The sequence below is a fragment of the Dasypus novemcinctus genome, chromosome 1, assembly GCF_030445035.2.
Source record: "Dasypus novemcinctus isolate mDasNov1 chromosome 1, mDasNov1.1.hap2, whole genome shotgun sequence".
Classification (NCBI taxonomy): domain Eukaryota; kingdom Metazoa; phylum Chordata; class Mammalia; order Cingulata; family Dasypodidae; genus Dasypus; species Dasypus novemcinctus.
The window spans coordinates 123405868-123425797 of record NC_080673.1 but is presented as its reverse complement, the minus strand read 5'-3'; the positions used below and the strand labels follow the sequence as shown (position 1 = coordinate 123425797).

At 35.3% G+C, this 19930-nt stretch overlaps 1 protein-coding gene across 2 annotated transcripts in view; it reads right to left on the bottom strand.

The window, feature by feature from the left end:
- Nucleotides 1-275: 275 nt before the first annotated feature.
- PRKG2 (protein kinase cGMP-dependent 2) overlaps nucleotides 276-19930 on the bottom strand; it is a 90950-nt gene continuing 71295 nt past the window's right edge. For both annotated transcript variants that reach the window (XM_058296519.2, XM_058296520.1), the window contains exons 15-19: nucleotides 17846-18009; nucleotides 14242-14364; nucleotides 11422-11484; nucleotides 4042-4108; nucleotides 276-2258 (exon numbers count right to left, since the gene is read on the bottom strand). In XM_058296519.2, the coding sequence (XP_058152502.1) occupies nucleotides 2163-2258; nucleotides 4042-4108; nucleotides 11422-11484; nucleotides 14242-14364; nucleotides 17846-18009 (513 nt within the window). In that variant the 3' untranslated portion in view covers nucleotides 276-2162. The remainder of the gene's footprint in view (nucleotides 2259-4041; nucleotides 4109-11421; nucleotides 11485-14241; nucleotides 14365-17845; nucleotides 18010-19930) is intronic.

Here is a 19930-nt window from a genome sequence, read left to right as displayed (position 1 = left end):
AATAGTGTGCAAAAGAGTCTAGATATTTAATCCCCTAAATAGGACTCTAAAATAGATGTTACTTTACTATGGCTTTTTCTATAGGTGAGAAAGCTAGTGGTCAAGAAAGTGAAGCAATTTTCCCCAGGTCACCCAGGCAGAAAATAAAGGGGTTGAGATTATATGATGGCTCAATCTCTATTTCACCTTTATAAAGTACTCTAAAGAAAACACAATGAAATCAAATGTGGAGATCATATAGTGATATGGGTAATCACAGGCAAAATAAACCTGTATTGCTCTAAGTTGATTTTTATTTCTATATATAGGTTCTTTTTGAGTTACAACTATTGATCTCCTTTGAGAAGAGCATTGCTATTACAACTGTACAGTTCTAATATCCACCCAATATATAAATGTCCTACTTTTATAGGTTGGTAAATTTAAAAATATATACACAGAAAAACATACAGTACATACAAATCAAATGCAAATAAAAAATCTTTTAAAAATCTTAGAAATTCTTAAAGCAGGTTATGTTGATTCTATTAAAAATGGTTCTTCTATGTACAATACATAATCTTTAAAAATACTAATCCTGGAAACAAAAACTCTTTGGTTCAGCAAAAAAATTCTAAATGTGGAAATTCATTTTGTTAAGGATGTACCTTCTTGGATTGGGCCTCACCTATGTAGTTTAAATCTTCAGGAAGTATTTAGCTTATGTCCTCTGATTGCTGAAAATACGAGTGGGGTAGGGTAGAGGGTGCATTTCACATAAAATATCATCGTATGAAAATATAGCCAGAAGCTTGAGTAATGCAGGAACTTAGGTGTTATATTTACTCTGTCAGATCAAAAAGATACACAGAAAGTTCTGCTTCCCACCCATTTAGAAGGGAGGTGTGGGAGTGATCACAGTCAGGACATAAAAAAATATTCACTGTGAAGTTCTTCAGTACTGGGGGTTCCAATGCTATTGAAATTATCCTATTCTTATTCTGGAAAATTGCAAGGAGGAGACAGGAAGAGGGCAGATACTGGATGACCCTTTTATTTCTAAAATCCTGCTGCTTTTCCAGAGGCTTGCCTGCTTTAACAATCAAAAATCATAAACACATCCATGATTCAAATGTCTTTAAAAGGAGTTACCTCAGCAGTGATTACAGTGCATAAACATTTGCCAACGGGATTATCATGAAAAATTAACTATGGCTGTTCTATACTCTTGGTTTATTAATAACAACAATCACAGAATTAGCCAAAATATTTCAGAGTTTCAAAGAGTCAGCAATTTTACCTATTAGAGTATATTCTCTTCCATATTTAATGGAGATGAAAAGCCTTCATAATTTTATCTTTATGTATTCTACTTTCATTTTGGAAAGATTTAGTATATGATATCAAACCTTTACAAAGTCCCTTCACATACCCATATACTATAACCATCTTTAATAGGGGTTTTGAAAAGTTTCTGAGGTATCACAGCTGGTCAGAGTAGAATGAAAAAGTATTTTTCCTTTGTTTGATTTTTTTTTAAGTTCCACAATAGATTCTAATTACCTGGTTGGGTTAATTAACTTGTTTATTTTGGGAAGAGATACCACTGACTAATAATCAAATTTGTCTTTCCCCAGACTACTATCAGAAGTCATATTAATACTTGTCAACACTGAATGCAGGGGAATGTCAAGAACCTCTTCCTACTGCCAAGATTTATGTAAAACACTGCTCTAAGATGTCATAATCCTTCCTTGGAAATGAGAACTGGGAAAGCTTTCCAAATATCAGCCTTGTTTTTCCTTCTATTTGCATGATCTTTTCTCAACCTCATTAGGACTCAAAGAACAGGAGTATGATTGGGATGGAACAAGAGTGTGGAGAAAATGATGTCTCTTCAACAAAAATACTTTTGACTGTGAGAAGGAAGATGAGATAACTCCAACATTTGAGTAAAGCAAGGAATGGAATACATGAATAATTCATAGCATCTAAATGAGACATAATTCAGAACCACCACTATACCACCATCCTCCACCCCCAACTCATAGGCAGGGATTCCTTTTCCCTAACGGTCTTTTAAAAGGTATATGTTACTCCAAAGAGAGGAAAATCCAGTGTTGGATTATTGATCTGTCTAGTCCTCTTCGGTAGCATATACGCCGTAATCATCTTTTCTTCTATCAGAAATCTTTATCCCAGCCTGACAGCTCATCCGGAGGTATTCCCTTTTCAGGAGGATACTTGTCAAAGTAGCTGTGATCTGTGGGTCCACTGAGCTAATGCAGATAGGATTAAAACAAAGGTGAGGATAATGTTGACTAAGCATGCAATTACAGACAGATAGTGCTTATATTTTAACACTGATTTTAAACAGCAACTACTTTTACTTTACAAGAAAAAGATGATTAATTATCATTCTTGAATCACAAGTCTCAGCTCCATGAGATCTCCCCCTTTGAGAAACAAATGGATTTGGTCTTTGCTACCTGGCATGAGAAGTTATTTCTTGAAGAAAAGGTGACAGAAATGATGTCTATTATTTTTTCAAATTAAAAAAAAAAATTTAAGCAAATACTAAAAACTCAAAATTTCTCAGTCTTTCTTCCATTTTATAAAAGTTTCTCATATAAAACCACCAGGATGCCAAAGGGAAAATTCAAAATACGAATAATACTGTAGAGTGAAATGACTCTAGTATCAAATTAATTTGCAAATCAAGTGGTTTCCAATTCTTTGCTTTCAAACAAATTTAAGTAGGACAGCTGAATTATCAGTTGGTAGAAAATTAAAATTATTATTTATGATAGATCACAATGTGGTCAAAGTGGTATTGTTATAATAAAACCCCTCCATTTCCATTTACTTATTTTTGTGAATGAGGCTCATAGCACTTGAATCTATATAATTTAATATTTATAATAAATAAAAAACAGAGTAGACTGGTACTGAATTTGATCACTTTCTCTTAATAAGTAGTATATATTAATATCTATGGTTACATTAAATACTTTCAAAACTTTTTAAAAAATATTTACTATTTAAAATTTGTAATATGTTTATGTTGCTTAATACTGCATGCAATAAAAATATAATTATAACCTAACCCAGACGAAACATTTATTGTCACAGAAATTTTTTAAAAATTAAAACTGAAATTTAAACACATTTGAAGAGCAATCAATAAAAGATGTTCAAGCATAAAAATATTTTACATTAGGATGAAATTTAATGGGAAAAATGGAATGGAAATATGAGATTAGGGAGAAAAAGGAATGATATAATATTTCTGCCTGTATCTTTTAAATGACTACTGAGTATCAAATGTCAATTGTATTTAGACTACATTGAGTATACTTAAAGGAATGAAGTAATATTAATGTTTTGTTTTGAAATTTCAATATTTACAACATGCTAGAAATTATACATCTATTTCTAATTAGTGAAAGAATTCGATTTCAATATAAAATGTGCAGGGGGAGACACAGATTTTCAAAATTAATTTAGGAAGCACATAAGAATAGAGTCTGTGGGGTGCTGACCTAGATCATTCCTAAGTTGTCCCTGCCCCAACCCCAAGTTCCATTAACACCATATTATGGCAATAGAGCACTTGAAATGTGGCTAGTCTGAACTGAGATATGCCGTTAAGTGTAATACACACTTGTGATTTCAAAGACTTAATATGAAAAAACAAATGTAAAATATCTCATTGATAGTTTCTATTGATTACATGTTGAGATAATAAGATTCATGGATATATTATGTTAAATAATTAAAATGAATTTCATTGTTTATTTTACCTTTTAAAAATTATCTATATGTGTTGCTTTATATTTCTAGAGCCATTCGTTAAACTGACCAACTTAAGTGACATTTATACATAATTGGTTCCCATGAGCTAACACCACTGAATAGGCAATACTATCTTGTCCCTATAATCACAACAACTAGGACATTTTCATTTAATTTAAAAAACTGTTTAAAAAAATCTAAAATCTGTTTACAAAAATCAAATTTCTTTGGGGAACAATCAAGAGATTAATATAGTAGATACCATACCTCTCTTTTTAAAGGTGATAGAAGGTTTCTTGCTTTCAGGCCCTCCCAGTTAAAACCATTTAGCCACCTAAGAAATGAGAAAAGTACAGAGGAATATTATTTGCCTCACATATTATTAGCATGTCAAGGCATCCAAGTCCATTTTGTTGCCCACTCCAGTCCTGCAACAGTGCAGCTCAACGTGGCCAGAGGAAAACATGCAACTGTGCTAATAGTCTGGTCTCACATTAAATTCATACCCTCAAGTGGGCACTTAATGATGCTCAGCAAACATACTAGATTTCCTTGGTCCACTCAGTCTCATGCTTCCCTAGACTTATAAATCATATTCTCCTTCCAAACTCCAGCTCCTCCTCCCCATCCTCACTCTCAAATGATGATCTTGCTTCCACTGAGAAAGCTGAAGCAAAAAAGAGAATTTCCACAGCTCTTATGACACATCTGCCCACCTATTCACCTCTGTGCTTTATCTTTGCTCCTCTACTATGGATCTGCTGTCTTTGCTTCTAGCTAAGGTCACTTTCTTTACTGTGCATTTGATCCCATGGACTCTTACTTATCTCAAGATGTGCTCCAGCATTTCTCCTCTCTCCTGAATCTTCAGTATGTCCCTCTGTATTAGTCAGCGAAAAGGGTGCTGATACAAAAATACCAGAAATGGGTTGGTTTTTATAAAGGATATTTATTTGGGGTAGGAGCTTACAGATATCAGGCCATAAAGCATAAGATACTTCCTTCACCAAAGTCTATTTTAATGTGTTGGAGCAAGATGGCTGCTGGCGTCTGCAAGGGTTCAGGTTTCCTAGGTTCCTCCCTTCCTGGGGGGCTTGCTTCTCTTTCCTCTGTGTGCTTACTTCCTGAGGCTCCAGCTTAAGGCTTCAGCATCAAACTCCAACATCAAAACTCCAACATAAAAAAGCCTCAACCCTGTCCTTTGTCATGCCTTTTATCTACGAGTCCCCACCCACCAAGTGGCGGGTACTCAACACACTACTGACACTTAATCAAGTAAACCTCTGAATGCAACATAATCTCATATGCCCAGAAGAAAAGACCAGTTTACAAATATAACCCAGTATTTCTTTTTGGAATTCATCAATAATATCAAACTGCTACACCCTCTCTACTTTCCATCAGTGCACAAACATTTTTATTTCTTCCAACTATAAAATATCCATCTTTGACCTGAGTTCCCCTCTAACTTTCATTCCACTTTTCTTCTTCCCATTAGAGAAAAACTCTTTGGAAGAATAATCACCCTAGCTACCCATTTTTTCCAAACCACACTAAATTCTCTCCACTGAATGTCCTCAAATCTCAGTTCTCATCTTACCTGATCAATTGGCAGCATTTACTACAGCTAATCACTCTCAGTGCCTGAACTTTCTTTACTTGGCTTCCAGGATTTTCTTTACTTGGCTGTCCTGGTTTTTCTTCTACCTTCCTAGATGTTCTTTTTCATTCTCTAGCGCTATCTTCTTATGAAGTTGGAATACTCCGGGCTCTTTTCACCTGAAAGAAAAGTCCTCTTCTCTTTTCAACTGCTCTCACTTGCTAGGTAATCTCATTTACTATCTTGGCTCTAAGTAGCATTAACATATTGATTAATCCCAAATTTCTATTTCCAGCCAAAACCTACCCATTGCTTTAAAGGGTAAAATATGAAATGGCTATTCATCATCTCCCACCGGTATCTCCAATAGGCACCAAAAAACATATCAGGTCCAAACTGAAGATCCAAACTTTCCTCACCAAACTTGCCTCAAGTCTTCCCTCAAACTCTTCCAGGTGCTCAGACCAAGGACATCTTTTATCACACACCTAACTCAGTCTATAAAGTAATCCTGTAAGTGCTACCTTCGAAACATATCTGTATTCCAAATCTGACCAATTCTCAACACCTTTACCCTACTGTCATGGGCCAAGCCGCAACTGTCTCTTGCCTGTGTTATTATGATAGCCACCTGCTTTTATCCATTGTCCTTTGCTCAAAACTCCCCAATGCTTCCCACCTCACTAAGAATTAAAGACAAAGTCCTTACCTTACTGACAGGGACTCATAAAATACCATTTTTTACCTCCACCTTTCCCCTGATATAGCACTGCCTACTTTTCTCTTTGCCTCTCCTTTGCTCATTTGTCTCCTCACCATTCCTCCAACAAGGTTGGGAAGCTCCCAAATCAAGACCTTTTCACATAAAGCCCTCGGCCTGGATTGTTCTCCACATTTCTACATGGTTCATTTCCTCAACACCTTCACAGCTTTCCTAAAAGGTCATCTCAGCAAGGCCTCCTTTGGTCATGCAAAATTTACAACTCCCCCTTCCCACAGACTTTCTATCCCCCATCCCTCTTTTCTGTTTTTCCCCTTAGTATTCATCACTATCTAATACACCTGTTATATACACTTTCCTTAGTTATATGGTTTATTTTGTGTCTCTCCCATGAGAATGCAAGCTCCCTGAGAGCAGGAATTTTTGTCGTTTCCTTTCCTTCTGTGCTCCTTGCACTTGGAACAGTAATTTGACACAGAACAGAGGCTCAGTAAGTGTTTGTTGAATAACTGAATGACTATCCAAGAGAACACACCTACACAGGATCTCTTTGTACTGTGTCTTATAACATCATATTGTCATGGCAGGGATGTTTCTGGTGATATGGACCTAAAAAGCTCCAGGATAAAAAAGTATTTTATAGTAACCTGTGAAAATGTTTATCAAGCTGAGTATCAGCTATCTGATGGTCTCTCATTTATTACTTTTGAATCAGTAACTTAAAAGGTTGATCTGGTCTTTAGCATAAATGTCAAGCTTGGGAGGCAGGAATTCCAAAAGTCAGGAATGAGCTGAAGTGCAGTGAATACTAGAAGGAAATGATGTCCAAGAAGGAGCCAGGGGCCAGATCATGTAGGATTTGAAGACCATGATAAAAAATGAGGATTTTTAAGTGTAATGAGCAGCCATTCAAAAGTGCTAAGCAAGGAAATGATGCAATCTAGGTATGTTTTCAAAAAATAATTCTCACTATCTTGTGGAGGATGGACTACAGGGGTCCAGGGAGGGGGTGAGAGACTGAAAGCAGGAGGACTTTCGGGAGATAGCACAGTCTTCTGTCGGCCATACCAGGAATTATTCTCTTCTGATTTTTAAAATCACTTTTTACCCCTGGAGTTGGTTTTGGGTCAGTCCTTCACTGTATTTTCCATTTCAAGTTGAAATTTAGCAGGTGAAAAGGATTTGAAAACAGGGAGGGCAGGCTTTATCCTACCCTAACTATTCTATCCTTCCTATCCTATCCTATCCTATCCTTCCTATCCTATCCTATCCTATCCTATCCTATCCTATCCTATCCTATCCTATCCTATCCTAGCCTAGCCTAGCCTAGCCTAGCCTATCCTAGCCTAGCCTATCCTATCCTATCCACTTTATCCTATTCTATTCTTTCATGTCATCCATAACCCAGGGTGACATTTTAGTATAATCTGTTGAGATTCTAATCAGAGTGAGAGTCAGACAAGTATGGTTTCCTCTGTCTTTGTTAGGAAACCACAGAACTCCTCTCTCTGATTTACCCATCTCAGCTTCATGGAGATCTCCATGGCACCGTCACACAAATTGTGGCTCGACTTTTGAGGATTTCTAGAATTCTTTCCTTTTGCAACCAAATACTGCACCAATTCCTTTCAACATATTTTACAATGCTCTCTACCCAGAAGGTGCTCCAAACATGAACATTAATGAAAATCATTACTGATAATCTACCAATTCAAAGAGCCTATGCGTTTCTTGCTGAGTAGTTGTTACAATTTGACTTATGGCAGTATTTATTTAGGCTGAGTGACTAGTCACTTAACTTGGCCTTGTGACACTAACCACACTGTAGACTATAATTCACAGTTAGTGGCAGTGCTTCAGTATGTGTTCATCAATTGTAACAAATGTACCACATTAATGAAGGATGTTGTTAATGCTGGAAAGTGTGGAAGGAGGAGGGAGTGGAGCATATGGGAATACCCTATATTTTTTATGTAACATTTATGTAATCTAAAGTTCTTTAAAATAAATAATTATTTTTTTTAAAAGTAAGCAAGTACCAGCATGCACTCCTGTGTGAAAAATACTCATCAAAGAAATATTAGCAGCAATAGCACTTAAATTTCTTCTTCATTTTAGGAGATCTGTAGAAGCTATTCTTGAAAGTAATTTCAGAAACTTGAAATATTAAAGGTAACATTAAAACACACGTGGCAAATTATTCCTCTACCTAGCAGGAAAGATTTAATTGTACCCTACAATTGTATTAATTCTATTTTTAGACAGGTGTTGGGAGATGGGATTGGTGCAGAATTTATGAATTAGCTAGTAAACAGTGGAGTGGGAAGGTCTGTAATTATTTTTAGGAAAGATGATTTAACACTTAGAATGCCATGTTTAACTGTTTGCTTTAAATACAAAGTTAAAGTGAATAGTTCTCTAAGAGAAAAATAAAAATTTTACTTGAGGGGAAAATGGGAAAATCTGATAGTAAACTTTAGAAAAAATGTAGTTATTTCGTTTTTTTTCTAAGTATATATTGAGTAGAGAAACATACGCCTTTAAAATATTGTAGAAAGTTTTAGAACACTGCTATTTGGAGGCAGAGAGACCTCTTTTTCAGGGTTTTATTCCCTACCTATACACCTTTAAAACAACATGAAAATAGAATGAAATAATGTCCACAAGATCTCTGGGTTCACTGGAAGGCACGGTGTAAATTTGAAGTATCTTATTAGTGAATTTTACCCTATACTCTGTGGCTTGACTCTGCCATAAGTGGCAAAGAACATTTAGAACCTTCTGCCTATTATTTTTCAGCCATCAGAAGGAATAAGCTCTGATACATGTGACAACATGGATGAACCTTGAAGACATCATGTTAAGTGAAATAAGCCAGACACAAAAGAACAAATATTGTATGGTATCACTGATGTGAAATAATTAGAATAAGCAAACTCACAGAGTCAGAAAATAAACATAGAGGATAGGTTGGGGATAGGGAATAGGAAGTTAAGGCTTAAAATGTCCAGAGTTCTTATTTGGAATGAAGGAAATGTTTTGGTCATAGATGGTGGTGATGGTAGCACAACAGTGTGAATGTAAATAACAGCACTGAAACTATATATATATGTGCATGTGATTAAAAGGGGAAAAGGAATTTTCTTGTTTGTCTGTTTTTTATTATTATTCTTGAAAAAACGAAAATACTCTCATAATGACTGAAGTGAAGAATGCACAACTATGTGATTATACCATATACCATTGATTGTACACTTTGGATGAATTGTATGTATTATTAATATGTATCTATAAAACTGATTTGTATAAAAAGGGGGGAATGTGAGGTTGTATACATGGTAACAGAATAAAAATTAAAAAATAAAATCCATGGCTGTACTATACAGTGAACCTTAAGTTAAATCATGGACTATAGTAATAGTACAATTATAAAAATGTGCTTTCATCAATTAGAGCAAATATTCCACACCAATGCAAAGTGTTGGTAAGAGGATGGTGTATGGGAATATGGGAATCCTGTATTTTATGCATAATTGTTCTGTAAACCCACAACTAAACAAAAAAAGGGGGGTGGGGGAGAAGAGAGGGCAAATTAATTCCTACAGGGAAGGAAATTCAAAATTCTTTATCACCATGCTGATGTGAGAAAATCCTTTAACATCAATTTACACATGCATCTAGTCACAAATTTGGCAACTACATTCAAATGAGTCTTAGGTATATTTACCCTGCTTATTAGATGAATGAGATTCAGTTGGAGCCTGTTAACAATGATATCACTTCTATTTCCCAACTACACCAAAGCAAAACATGAAGACACTTCTTTAATGAGAGAAAGGAAGAAAATATATTGGAACAATGACTTTAATTGGCCAGGCACTAGTTTCCTCAAACAAATGTGCTTATGTGTCATTTTATAATGAGAAAATAAATTGTGATAACAGCATGTAGTACAGGATGAAAAAGAAATTGGCATCTAAACAAATAATGAGCTTTACAGTGGAAGGTAATCTAAAGGATTGCAAAGAGCATCAAAGAACATTAAAATACTATAAACTGATGTTCATAAAATCCACAGGTGTGTCTCTCTCCCTCTATCTGGTGCCTTCTCTCACTCTCTTTCTTTTTCCCTCTCTCCCTTCTTAATACTCCCTGAAGGCTGAGGCACATATAAATTTACAATGATGAATACTTGGCTTTATTTCAAGCAAGTTCATGAATAGACAGAGCAGGGTCGGAAGCTTGGGGATTTCTTTCTTTCTTTTTTTTTGAAGCTGCACAGCTACTGTTAATGAAAATGAATAGTGTTTTTATTCAACAGCATCTCTCCCTTTATTTCCATACTGTGTTGATGTGCTACTGATCTTAATAAATATGTTCATAGAGAAATGAAATATCAAGAGGTGTTTTCATTTCTGAAAGAGAAGACAGGAATGTATTCAAAGTTTTTCAATAATGAAATTATCAAATTTACTTTTTGTTCCTTCAATGTATTCTGATAACTGATATTTTGTAAACCACAGGCAAAATTAAAACATCTTGAGGCTTGCAGGATTTACCCAGGCATTGACTTAAAAACAGAAATCATGAAGGCTTGAAACGCCACAATTAAATATTTAACTAATTCAAAGATGATGTCTTATGAAAGTTGCCAATGGTTTTGAAGGCCATTTTGGAAATTCACAGAATTGGAAAGGTACATGCTACATTACTGTGTAAGCATAAAACATTGTTTGAGGTTTTGTGGACTCAAATATATACCAAAATTGAAATACAATATGAGTCTTCAGAATTTGGAGAACTAGTGAAAGGAAAATTATTTTAAAAATAAATACATTCATTAAGGTTGAAATAAGAGTGCTATCTAACCATTAACTTAGCTGGCCCATTCTCTTGAATAATAAGATCTGAACAACACCTATATTCTACCATATTTAAAAATCAAAATTAGAACTTGATTCCTTTATAGGATCCAAGTAGATATGAAGAAATAGTAATAACAATGGCAGTGGATAAAATGTTAAGTTGCTATGGCTTGAAGATATGAGTTTATAACCTATTTTATAATTTCATTCATTCTTGATATGAATTTCCAGCAAATGAAAAAATTTCCATTAATTCTGGCATAAGAAAAATCGTTTTGAAATTGATTATAATAACTGCATCTAGTAAGACATCCATGAAAGCCAAAACCTCAAAAAGGAAAAATTGAGTCAATCAATAAAGGGACACTTCTGATCTACTGAGAGAGGCTATCAAGATTACTACATTTTCCTATAAATTTTCTGTATTTTTCTGGGCAAAGGAAAAGAAATAACTATGATACCTGTGTTTCTTAATGTCATTGATTCCATTCTTCAGATTTCCCAGGCGTTCTGTTGGATTTTGCCTAAAATAACCATTAAAAAAAAAGTAGTTCATAATAGTTATTCTTGAGTGAATTTTATATTAAAAGTTAACATTTATTTATTTATTAATTTATTCAGCAACCTTCATAGAGTTCCTATTGTAGTGGCCAGACATTTGAGTTTGGATAAATGAAAAAGATAAGACCCTTGGTGACCCAGAGGTACCCACAGTCAAATTAGAGATAGGGGCATGTGTTATATATATATATGTGATATAAAATATATGTTTAATAAAGTTGATTGTAAATATATGGAAATGGATAGAGTTGATGGTAACCCATTATAATGAGTATAACTAACATTGTTGATTTATAAATGTGACTGTGACTGAAAGAGGTAGTCTAGAGAAGTTAATTTTAATTGAAAGACAGAGGATAATCCAGGGACTGTATAATATAGTGAGTTCAGTGGTAGATGAGGATTGTGGTTAGTAATATAAATACTAATGTTCCTCTATTAAAGGTGTTAATACAGTGATACAGGGAAAATGCAACTAATGTAACATATAGACTATAGTTAACAGAATCATAATATTTTTGTAGCAAAGGCAAAGGAAATAGTGTATCAATGCTAAAGGTAAAAAAAAAAAGAATATGGGATTTAGTTTTGCAAGATGTGAATATGAGCACTTTTTAAAAAAATTTTCTTCATTAATGAGGAGACCTTGGTCATGTCATTTAACCAATATCTACTCATTTATTCATCTTTCAGAATACGGAAGAAACAATTAAGTTTGTTTTTAGGATTAAATAAGATAAATGTGTCTGGACAGGATTTTTTAAAGTAATACTTTCATAATTTGTTAAGCTGCCTTTTTCTGTTATATTATTTTTCAAAGCTGAAATAAAGTTCATAAAACAAAACAAAATAAAATTGTGATATATTTATCTCTCAGGGCTTAAAATGCTTAGAAGAACAAAAGGGTGCCATTTTACAAACACTGCTGAGAAGATTCAGGAAAACTTAGAGAATCATTTATATATGAGCTAGGATCTTATATTTATGCAGGAGGTTTCTCATTATTCATTTATTAAATTTTAATGCTTTAAAAATTGCTCACATGCACTAAAAACAGTAGCAAATTGAATCTTGAGCAAAAGTTCTAGAAGTCTTCTGATAAATAATTTTTAATAGTAAGAAGAATTGTGGGTATTTTTAAATAAGCACAGAGGACTACTTTTAAAAATCGAGGTTGAAAGAGGACATATACTAAGACTGTATTATCACCACTGATTTTCCTTCACAATAACAAGGTTGTAAATAGATTACTTCTTTCCTAACCTAAGGTTTGTGGTTCTGTTTAGTGCTATAGCTGATAAAGGTGACTCCCAAGCTAACCCGAAAAATTTAGATCTCATTCACTTTGAAAGTAGCTTCTGTAATTCTAAACAAGAGGTAAAAAATGCCTTGGACTGCAAAACAGAAAATTACTTTCTTTAAATATAAGGTAAATACATATAGAAATGTACAAAGAGTAAAGATATACTTAATTTAAATATGTGTGGAAACACATTTTCCAGATTAAAATGATCACAGCCATAGTCCAAAACATAGAAGTGTGATCTCAGTAGCCTATGTTTTTTCTTTATGTTTTGGATCAAACCTAGAACAATTTTGTAAAGAAACCTTGCTCTTTTCTGCAGATATTATCCTGATGCACCTTGGCCTGGCATTTATTTAGGTCCAAATGCTGGTTCTGATCCTGAATCTTAAAGGATGCTGACCCTACCTCCTGCTTTATTGATTAATGAGGCATATGAATCTGTTGATAGTTGGAAAATAGAAAGTCTTAATTCCAGGATTTTTTCAGAGAACATAGTCTCAAATTACCTTATTCAAACTAGCTGAGGCTCTTCTTTAATCAGAAAGGAGTTTGGATTTTAAAAAAATGTTGATGGAAAAACCCTGAATGGTATAATGGTGGCAAATGGTGACAGCGGTTATCCCCAGATTCTGGGGTTAGAAGTTGTGGTGTTTTTTGTTAAGGTTTTTGTAGGGGCTGGGCTACTATCCTATCCTACTTGAGGTGTATTTGAGGTGTATCTCTACTTTCCTCTCCCTTTATATCCCCCACCCCTGGCTAATGGAAGGGGCTTGATTTGATTTTCCCTCTTCTCTTAACCATGTGTTCAGGACATGACTCGTAACCTGCACAATGGAATGCTCTCTTCTGGGAATTTGATTTAGGACAAGAGACCAATGTCAAAGGGACTGTTTGGATTCATCCCATGAGTTGAAGTGCTGGAGACTGTGTCACCTACCTTGCTACCCAAGGTCAGACCCACAGCCTCGGTAACACCTGGAAACCTATAAGAACTGCAGGCTCTCAGCGCCCTCACCAGCCTTCCTGGTCACTTGGATTCTGTGAGTTCTTGATAATCTCCCAATATTTCCCTTTTTTGCTTCAAATAGAGTCAGTTTCTATTACTTGCAAATGAAAAATCCTAACTGATGCACAGGTTATTTAAATTTTCTTTCAAATGCTTCTCAGCATTTCTAAAATTTCTATAATGTGCACATAATCAGTGAAACAAACAAGTTATTTAAAAATACATGCCTCCTTGAAACCAGAAAGCTGTGAATTTAGACCACATTGCTTTGGTCTTTTCTATTTAGAAAATAGATTTTTTTAAGTAAAAAAAAAAAAAAAGCATATAGAAACAGAAATTGGAAGGCTTCACACTTTCCCCAACACAAGGATTTACTTAAATTCCACCTCCTAGAATTTTCATTCTCACCTACAAAGCCTCCGAATCAAATCCTCAGGCCGTCTTGTTATCTTTCTGGGAAAATCCATTTTTTCAATGCCTTTGAGAATCAAATTGTAGGTCATCATTTGGTCAATCCCAGAAAAGGGTGGGCTAGAGAAATATTAAAATAAAACCTGTTAAAATCAGAGTCTGAGACACATTTGGAAGGTTTTCTCCCTCCCTTCTCCCTTCTCTTTTCCTTTCCACCTAACATAACTGGTCAGATGATAGTAATCACTAAAAAGATAAATGAAGGAGGGGACACAATGTGATAGAGGAGGTGTGATTTTATTTTAAGGCAGAGTGGATTTGTGAAGGCTTTCTGCTCAGTTGACAGCTGAGCAAAGGCGTGAATGAAGAAAGGGGTGGGCCATGCTGATACCTGTGGGTAGAGTTCCAAGACAACAAGCCCAAAGGCCATGAGTCCAGTGTGTGTGCTGTGTGCTGTGTTCTTGTGGCAGGAGGCAGGGCAGTGTGGCTGGTGAAGTCGGTGACAAGAAGATCTAGAGGGCTGTGGTAAGGACTTGAGAAGAGATTCTGAGTCAGATGATCTCATTTAAAGGGGCCAAAGAGAACTTTTTTCTTTTTCTTTTCTTTTTTTTAATGTGTGGAGAATAAAATTTGGGAGTGGTGGTGATAGCCAAGGACTTGGATGATAGTGGAGATGTTCGCGAGATGTGGTTCGATTTTGGATCTCCCAGATGGTAAAGCCAAGAGGATTTGCTAATAGGCTGAATGGGGCTCATGGGAGAAAGAACAGATTCAAGAGTGATGGTAAAAGTGGTTTGGTCTGGGTGTGCCTATATGAATGGAGCGGGGAGGAGCTGGCTGTAGGGAGGTGGATCAAGAGTCATGTTTTGAACATGTACACGGAGATGCCAAACAGGCATGTGCATTTGTGAGTGTGGGATTCAGGGGAGAGGTCAGGGCTGAAGGTAGGATTCAGGGGATTCATCAGGAAGTATTTATGCCATGGGGCTTGATGATATCATCCAGGGATTGAGGAGGTAGAAAAGAGGTGAAGGACTGAAGTGGTCTCCTGTGGAAAAGTCAGAAGCATGAGAAGGATCCAGCAATGGAGACAGAGAAGTCCCAGTGTGGGAAAAGTGAGAGAGAGGCAGGTCCTGGAAGCTAAGGGAATTAGACAGTATTTTCAAGGAAACTTGCTGAACGAATTAAAAGGTGAATGAGAAATAACCACTGAATTTGGGTAAGATTTTAAAGCATCTGCTTTGCTTTTAAAAACACTTTCACATAGATTCTATTTTGTCATTTACTTTTGTCATTTTATCAATGCTGTGTGTTGGTTACATTTGAGATCTTTTTTGATGTTGAGAATTCCCACCCTTTTTAATAAACTTGAAACTGAAACAGTGAACCAACTTTTCAATAATCTATTTTGCTTATACAGAAAACAACCTTCCAATAATCTATTTTGCTTATACAGAAAATGAGACAGGAAACAAAAAAACATTGCTATATTGTGTTTTAAACTTATTTATATTTATAGCTCTATTGCTTTTTTGGGTTTTTTTCAAGCTTTCAGTTTTGTTTTCATTTTCGTTTACCGCCTGACTTTCTAGAGTTTGGGGCATTAAAAATTAAGTTTTCTCATACCCTACCATAAAAACTTTTTTGGAAATAATTTCATGACTCCTTTATGACAGCTCAAGGCTGCCTTAGCAACTCCAAGTTGCTTTTATTTTCTTTTTTTTTAATTTTTAAAAAATATATTTGATTGATACATATTAATAAAGCATACAATTCATCCAAAATGCATAATCAATGGTATTTGGTAAACTCACATAGTTGTGTATTTATCACTTCAATCATTATTAGAGCATTTCCATTATTTCAATAATAATAACAATAAACAAAAACAGACAATGAAATTCTTCACCCCTCAACCTCTGTTTCCCCTGCAGTATATAGCTGCTATTTCTGGCTATTCTTGCACAATTATTTATTTATTTATTAAGCAATTTTACTGAGTTATACTTAAATACCATATAATCTATCTAAAGTGAATAATCAATGGCTTTTGGTATAACCACAATGTGTTGGGTGTTTTTATCCCTTTCTTTTTTTTTTTCTCACTTTATTTCTGTATGCTTTGTAATAGCTTATTCCACCTAATGAAGATCATGCTGAATATTTTTCAATTGCCCACAGAAACCATCACGTATCTCTTTGAAATAAAGACATCAATTTTCCCAGGGAAGAGGAAACAAATTCTTGAAAAAGAATACCCACGTCCCAATATCTTAAACAACTTTATTCTCTGAATGGTTGCCTGAAAATTCTTCTTTCTTCCTTCATAATCTTAGGGAATGAATATTTGAAGCTGATCACAGATAATGAAAAATAAACTCTCATATCTGTTTGTTCAATGCACGTGGACAAGGGAGTAGAATGTAGCCATAGTTACTCTAACATTAAAATGAGCTGTGTTAAAAAGTTCAAGAAAATTCTATGAAACCCCATTTTTGTAGATTACGCATTGAGACTTCTATCCCCACCAATGCACTCATTCCAGTATTCTCATATGTGACTTCTCCCTGAAATTAAGACTGGTAATATTCAGTTATGAAGGATTATAAGGGTGGTTAAATCAGTTAATGGGAAACGCAGGTAGAAAACTGGAAAGAAAGTGATCTGGAGCCTGCGTGTGTTCTATGCCTTATAATATAAATGCACATATATATGGCATGCATGTGCAATGGAGTGTATCACAGTTGGAGTCAGAAAACCTGGGATCAAATCCCTGATCTTGGACAGGTAGCTCTCTAGCCTGGATTTCTAACCTATAAAATTTAATTCTTAAAATAATCATAATAAAAACTTAAATAATAAAATAATAATAAAAATTCCTGCCTTACGTTCCACAAAAGTTTGTGAAAACTAATAAGAATACACACATAAATGCTTTGTAAACTGCAAAGTGCTTTACAAATGTAAGGAAATGTACATATGGTACATATGTGAATGTGTGTTTGTGTATGTGTATTGTGTGTGTTATATATTATGGAATCATTAATGCAGCCGTTTAATCTCTTTGGGGAATGACAATTCAATTTTAACTGCTAAAACCCCTGTTGTGTCTTGTCTCTGTTCATTAGCACCTCTAGCAAGGAGGTGACAAGGGAATTAATATTTAAATCCAGCAATGTTGCTTTCTCTTAGCACTTCTAGCTAATGATTTGTTGGGAAGATGGATGAAGAACATGGCTAAATATATGTTAATTGATCAATGGATTTAATTTTCTAAATTAAAAAAAGAGATGATAACATAGCCCATAATTTCAATTCCTTCCTTTATTCTTTACTAGCTTATCAAAACCTTCATAAAGTTAATAAGTTATCTATAATAATGTCTTTCCATTTTAGGGAAATGATTCTTCCATCTTTTTCCCAAATCTTTTCTCCATATCATAAATCTAGCAAGCATGCTGTAGGTGGGGCAATGTAAAGAGGAAAGGGCATCATCATACTTATATCAAAAATATTTCCTAAGTTATATTAATTTATCATTAGTAAGTCATTTTTTCACTTCTCTGAGGAGGAGGTCTGAATAGAACTTGAAACCACTTACTTGCCAGTTAGAAGCTCATACACTAGGATTCCCAGGGACCAAAAATCCACACTGAAGTCATGCCCTTTGTTGAGAATGACCTCAGGAGCTACATACTCTGGGGTCCCACAGAACGTCCATGTTTTCTGTCCAGATCCTATTTTCTTAGCAAAGCCAAAGTCAACCTGGCAAAGAGTATCAAAGAAATTTTCAGACAACATAAAATTCATTTTCCTGTAAAACTCCCCTCCTCCTTCACTGTACTTTCTATACCCTCACTTTTCCTTTCACACTGCACATCCACTGTGTGCACATGTGTACACATGAGCATGAGCATACATACACACCAACACTCTCACTTATTCTTCTGTAGGTTCAGAGGTAAATATAGCTGCATTGGAGAAAATTCCATTCATATACCTCCACATCTGCCACCCCTAAAGGACCAGAGGAATGGTTTAGAAATGGGAAGCACAACAGCAAATTTGAAGCTCAGGACAAACAGGACTAAAATAATTTTCAAATCAAAGGTGGTATTTACCAGGACAAGGCAAGGAAGTAAGGGTGAAGGAATGGAACCTTGTGCACAGAAAGCTCAATCAAAGAGGAAAGATAAGGGCAGTATTGAGAATTTGGGATGAGGGCCACTGCTGAAAAGAACAGGGAATAAAAAGTCTGGACAGTCTTTAAAACCCATTATGGGGAAGCAGACTTGGCCCAATGGATAGGGCGTCCACCTACCACATGGGAGGTCCATGGTTCAAATCCCGGGCCTCCTTGACCCGTGTGGAGCTGGCCCATGTGCAGTGCTGATGCGCGCAAGGAGTGCCCTGCCATGCAAGGGTGTCCCCTGCGTGGGGGAGCCCCATGCTCAAGGAGTGTGCCCCATAAGGAGAGCCACCCAGCACAAAAGAAAGTGCAGCCTGCCCAAGAATGGTGCCGCACACACGGAGAGCTGACACAACAAGATGATGCAGCAAAAAGAAACACAGATTCCCGGTGCCGCTGATAAGGGTAGAAGAGGTCACAGAAGAACACACAGCGAATGGATACAGAGAACAGAAAACTGGAGCGGGGGCAGGGGAATAAATAAATAAATCTTTAAAAAAAAAAACATTATGCACTATGCCTGGGTCCTCTTTGTTGGCAATCCAAGGCAAAGCCAGGATTGCATCATCCGCAACTTGGCTAGGCTCTATACTCTCTCTCTCTCAGGAAGGTGGCTGATAGCACTCGCATTAACTGATTTATTCTACAAACATGCATTCAGCACCTACTACAGGCCAGGCTTTGTGCTAAGCCTATAGATAGAGTAGTTCATAAGAACCTCAGAGTTCTGGGAAAACTTACACATATTCATACATGATTATTATTTTACCATGTGATACATGATAAAACAGAAGATTTTGCAAAGTATAAACTCAGAGGGTAGAAAACATTTACTTTTGGCAAGTATATAACAGAAATCCTACTGTGAAAAGTTAGTTTCCTTCCACAGGGGTTATTTAGCACAGTTTTCATCTCTAATATATAAAGATAACATTTTAATGAAACTGCCCCTTCAGCTCCCTCAAATAAACAAACATTCAAATTGTACCTGGGACATGTGTATTTTAATTGCTTTATTATGCATGCACTATCTCAATAATATGGCAATGATTTTGGTTTTTAAATTAAATAAATGAGGTTAAGATAGCAACATAAATTCTCACCTAAAAAAAGTGTGAGACAATAAACTATAAAACTCATACCCGATTTATTTATTCAAATATTACTCTCTAAAATCTTTGCTTTATTTTAAATAAATCCCTTCTAAATGTACCTTTTTATTGATGCATTTTTAATACTTATCACACAGCAGCAAGGATCCCCTTATTAGAAAAAAGGAATTAAAAAAAACTAATTTGAAGTGGGCTTTACTATTTTCTTTCATCTACTTAGAATGACTCATAAAGATTATATCTGAGAGAGAGGCTGGGGATATTATGAAATTAAAATTTGTAACCAGCTGAGATTAGCATATCTACTTATTCCTCAGAGAAAGAACCAAAATGAAAATCCTAGCTAATTTTGTAAAGACTGACATTTAAGAGACAAGAAAGCAAT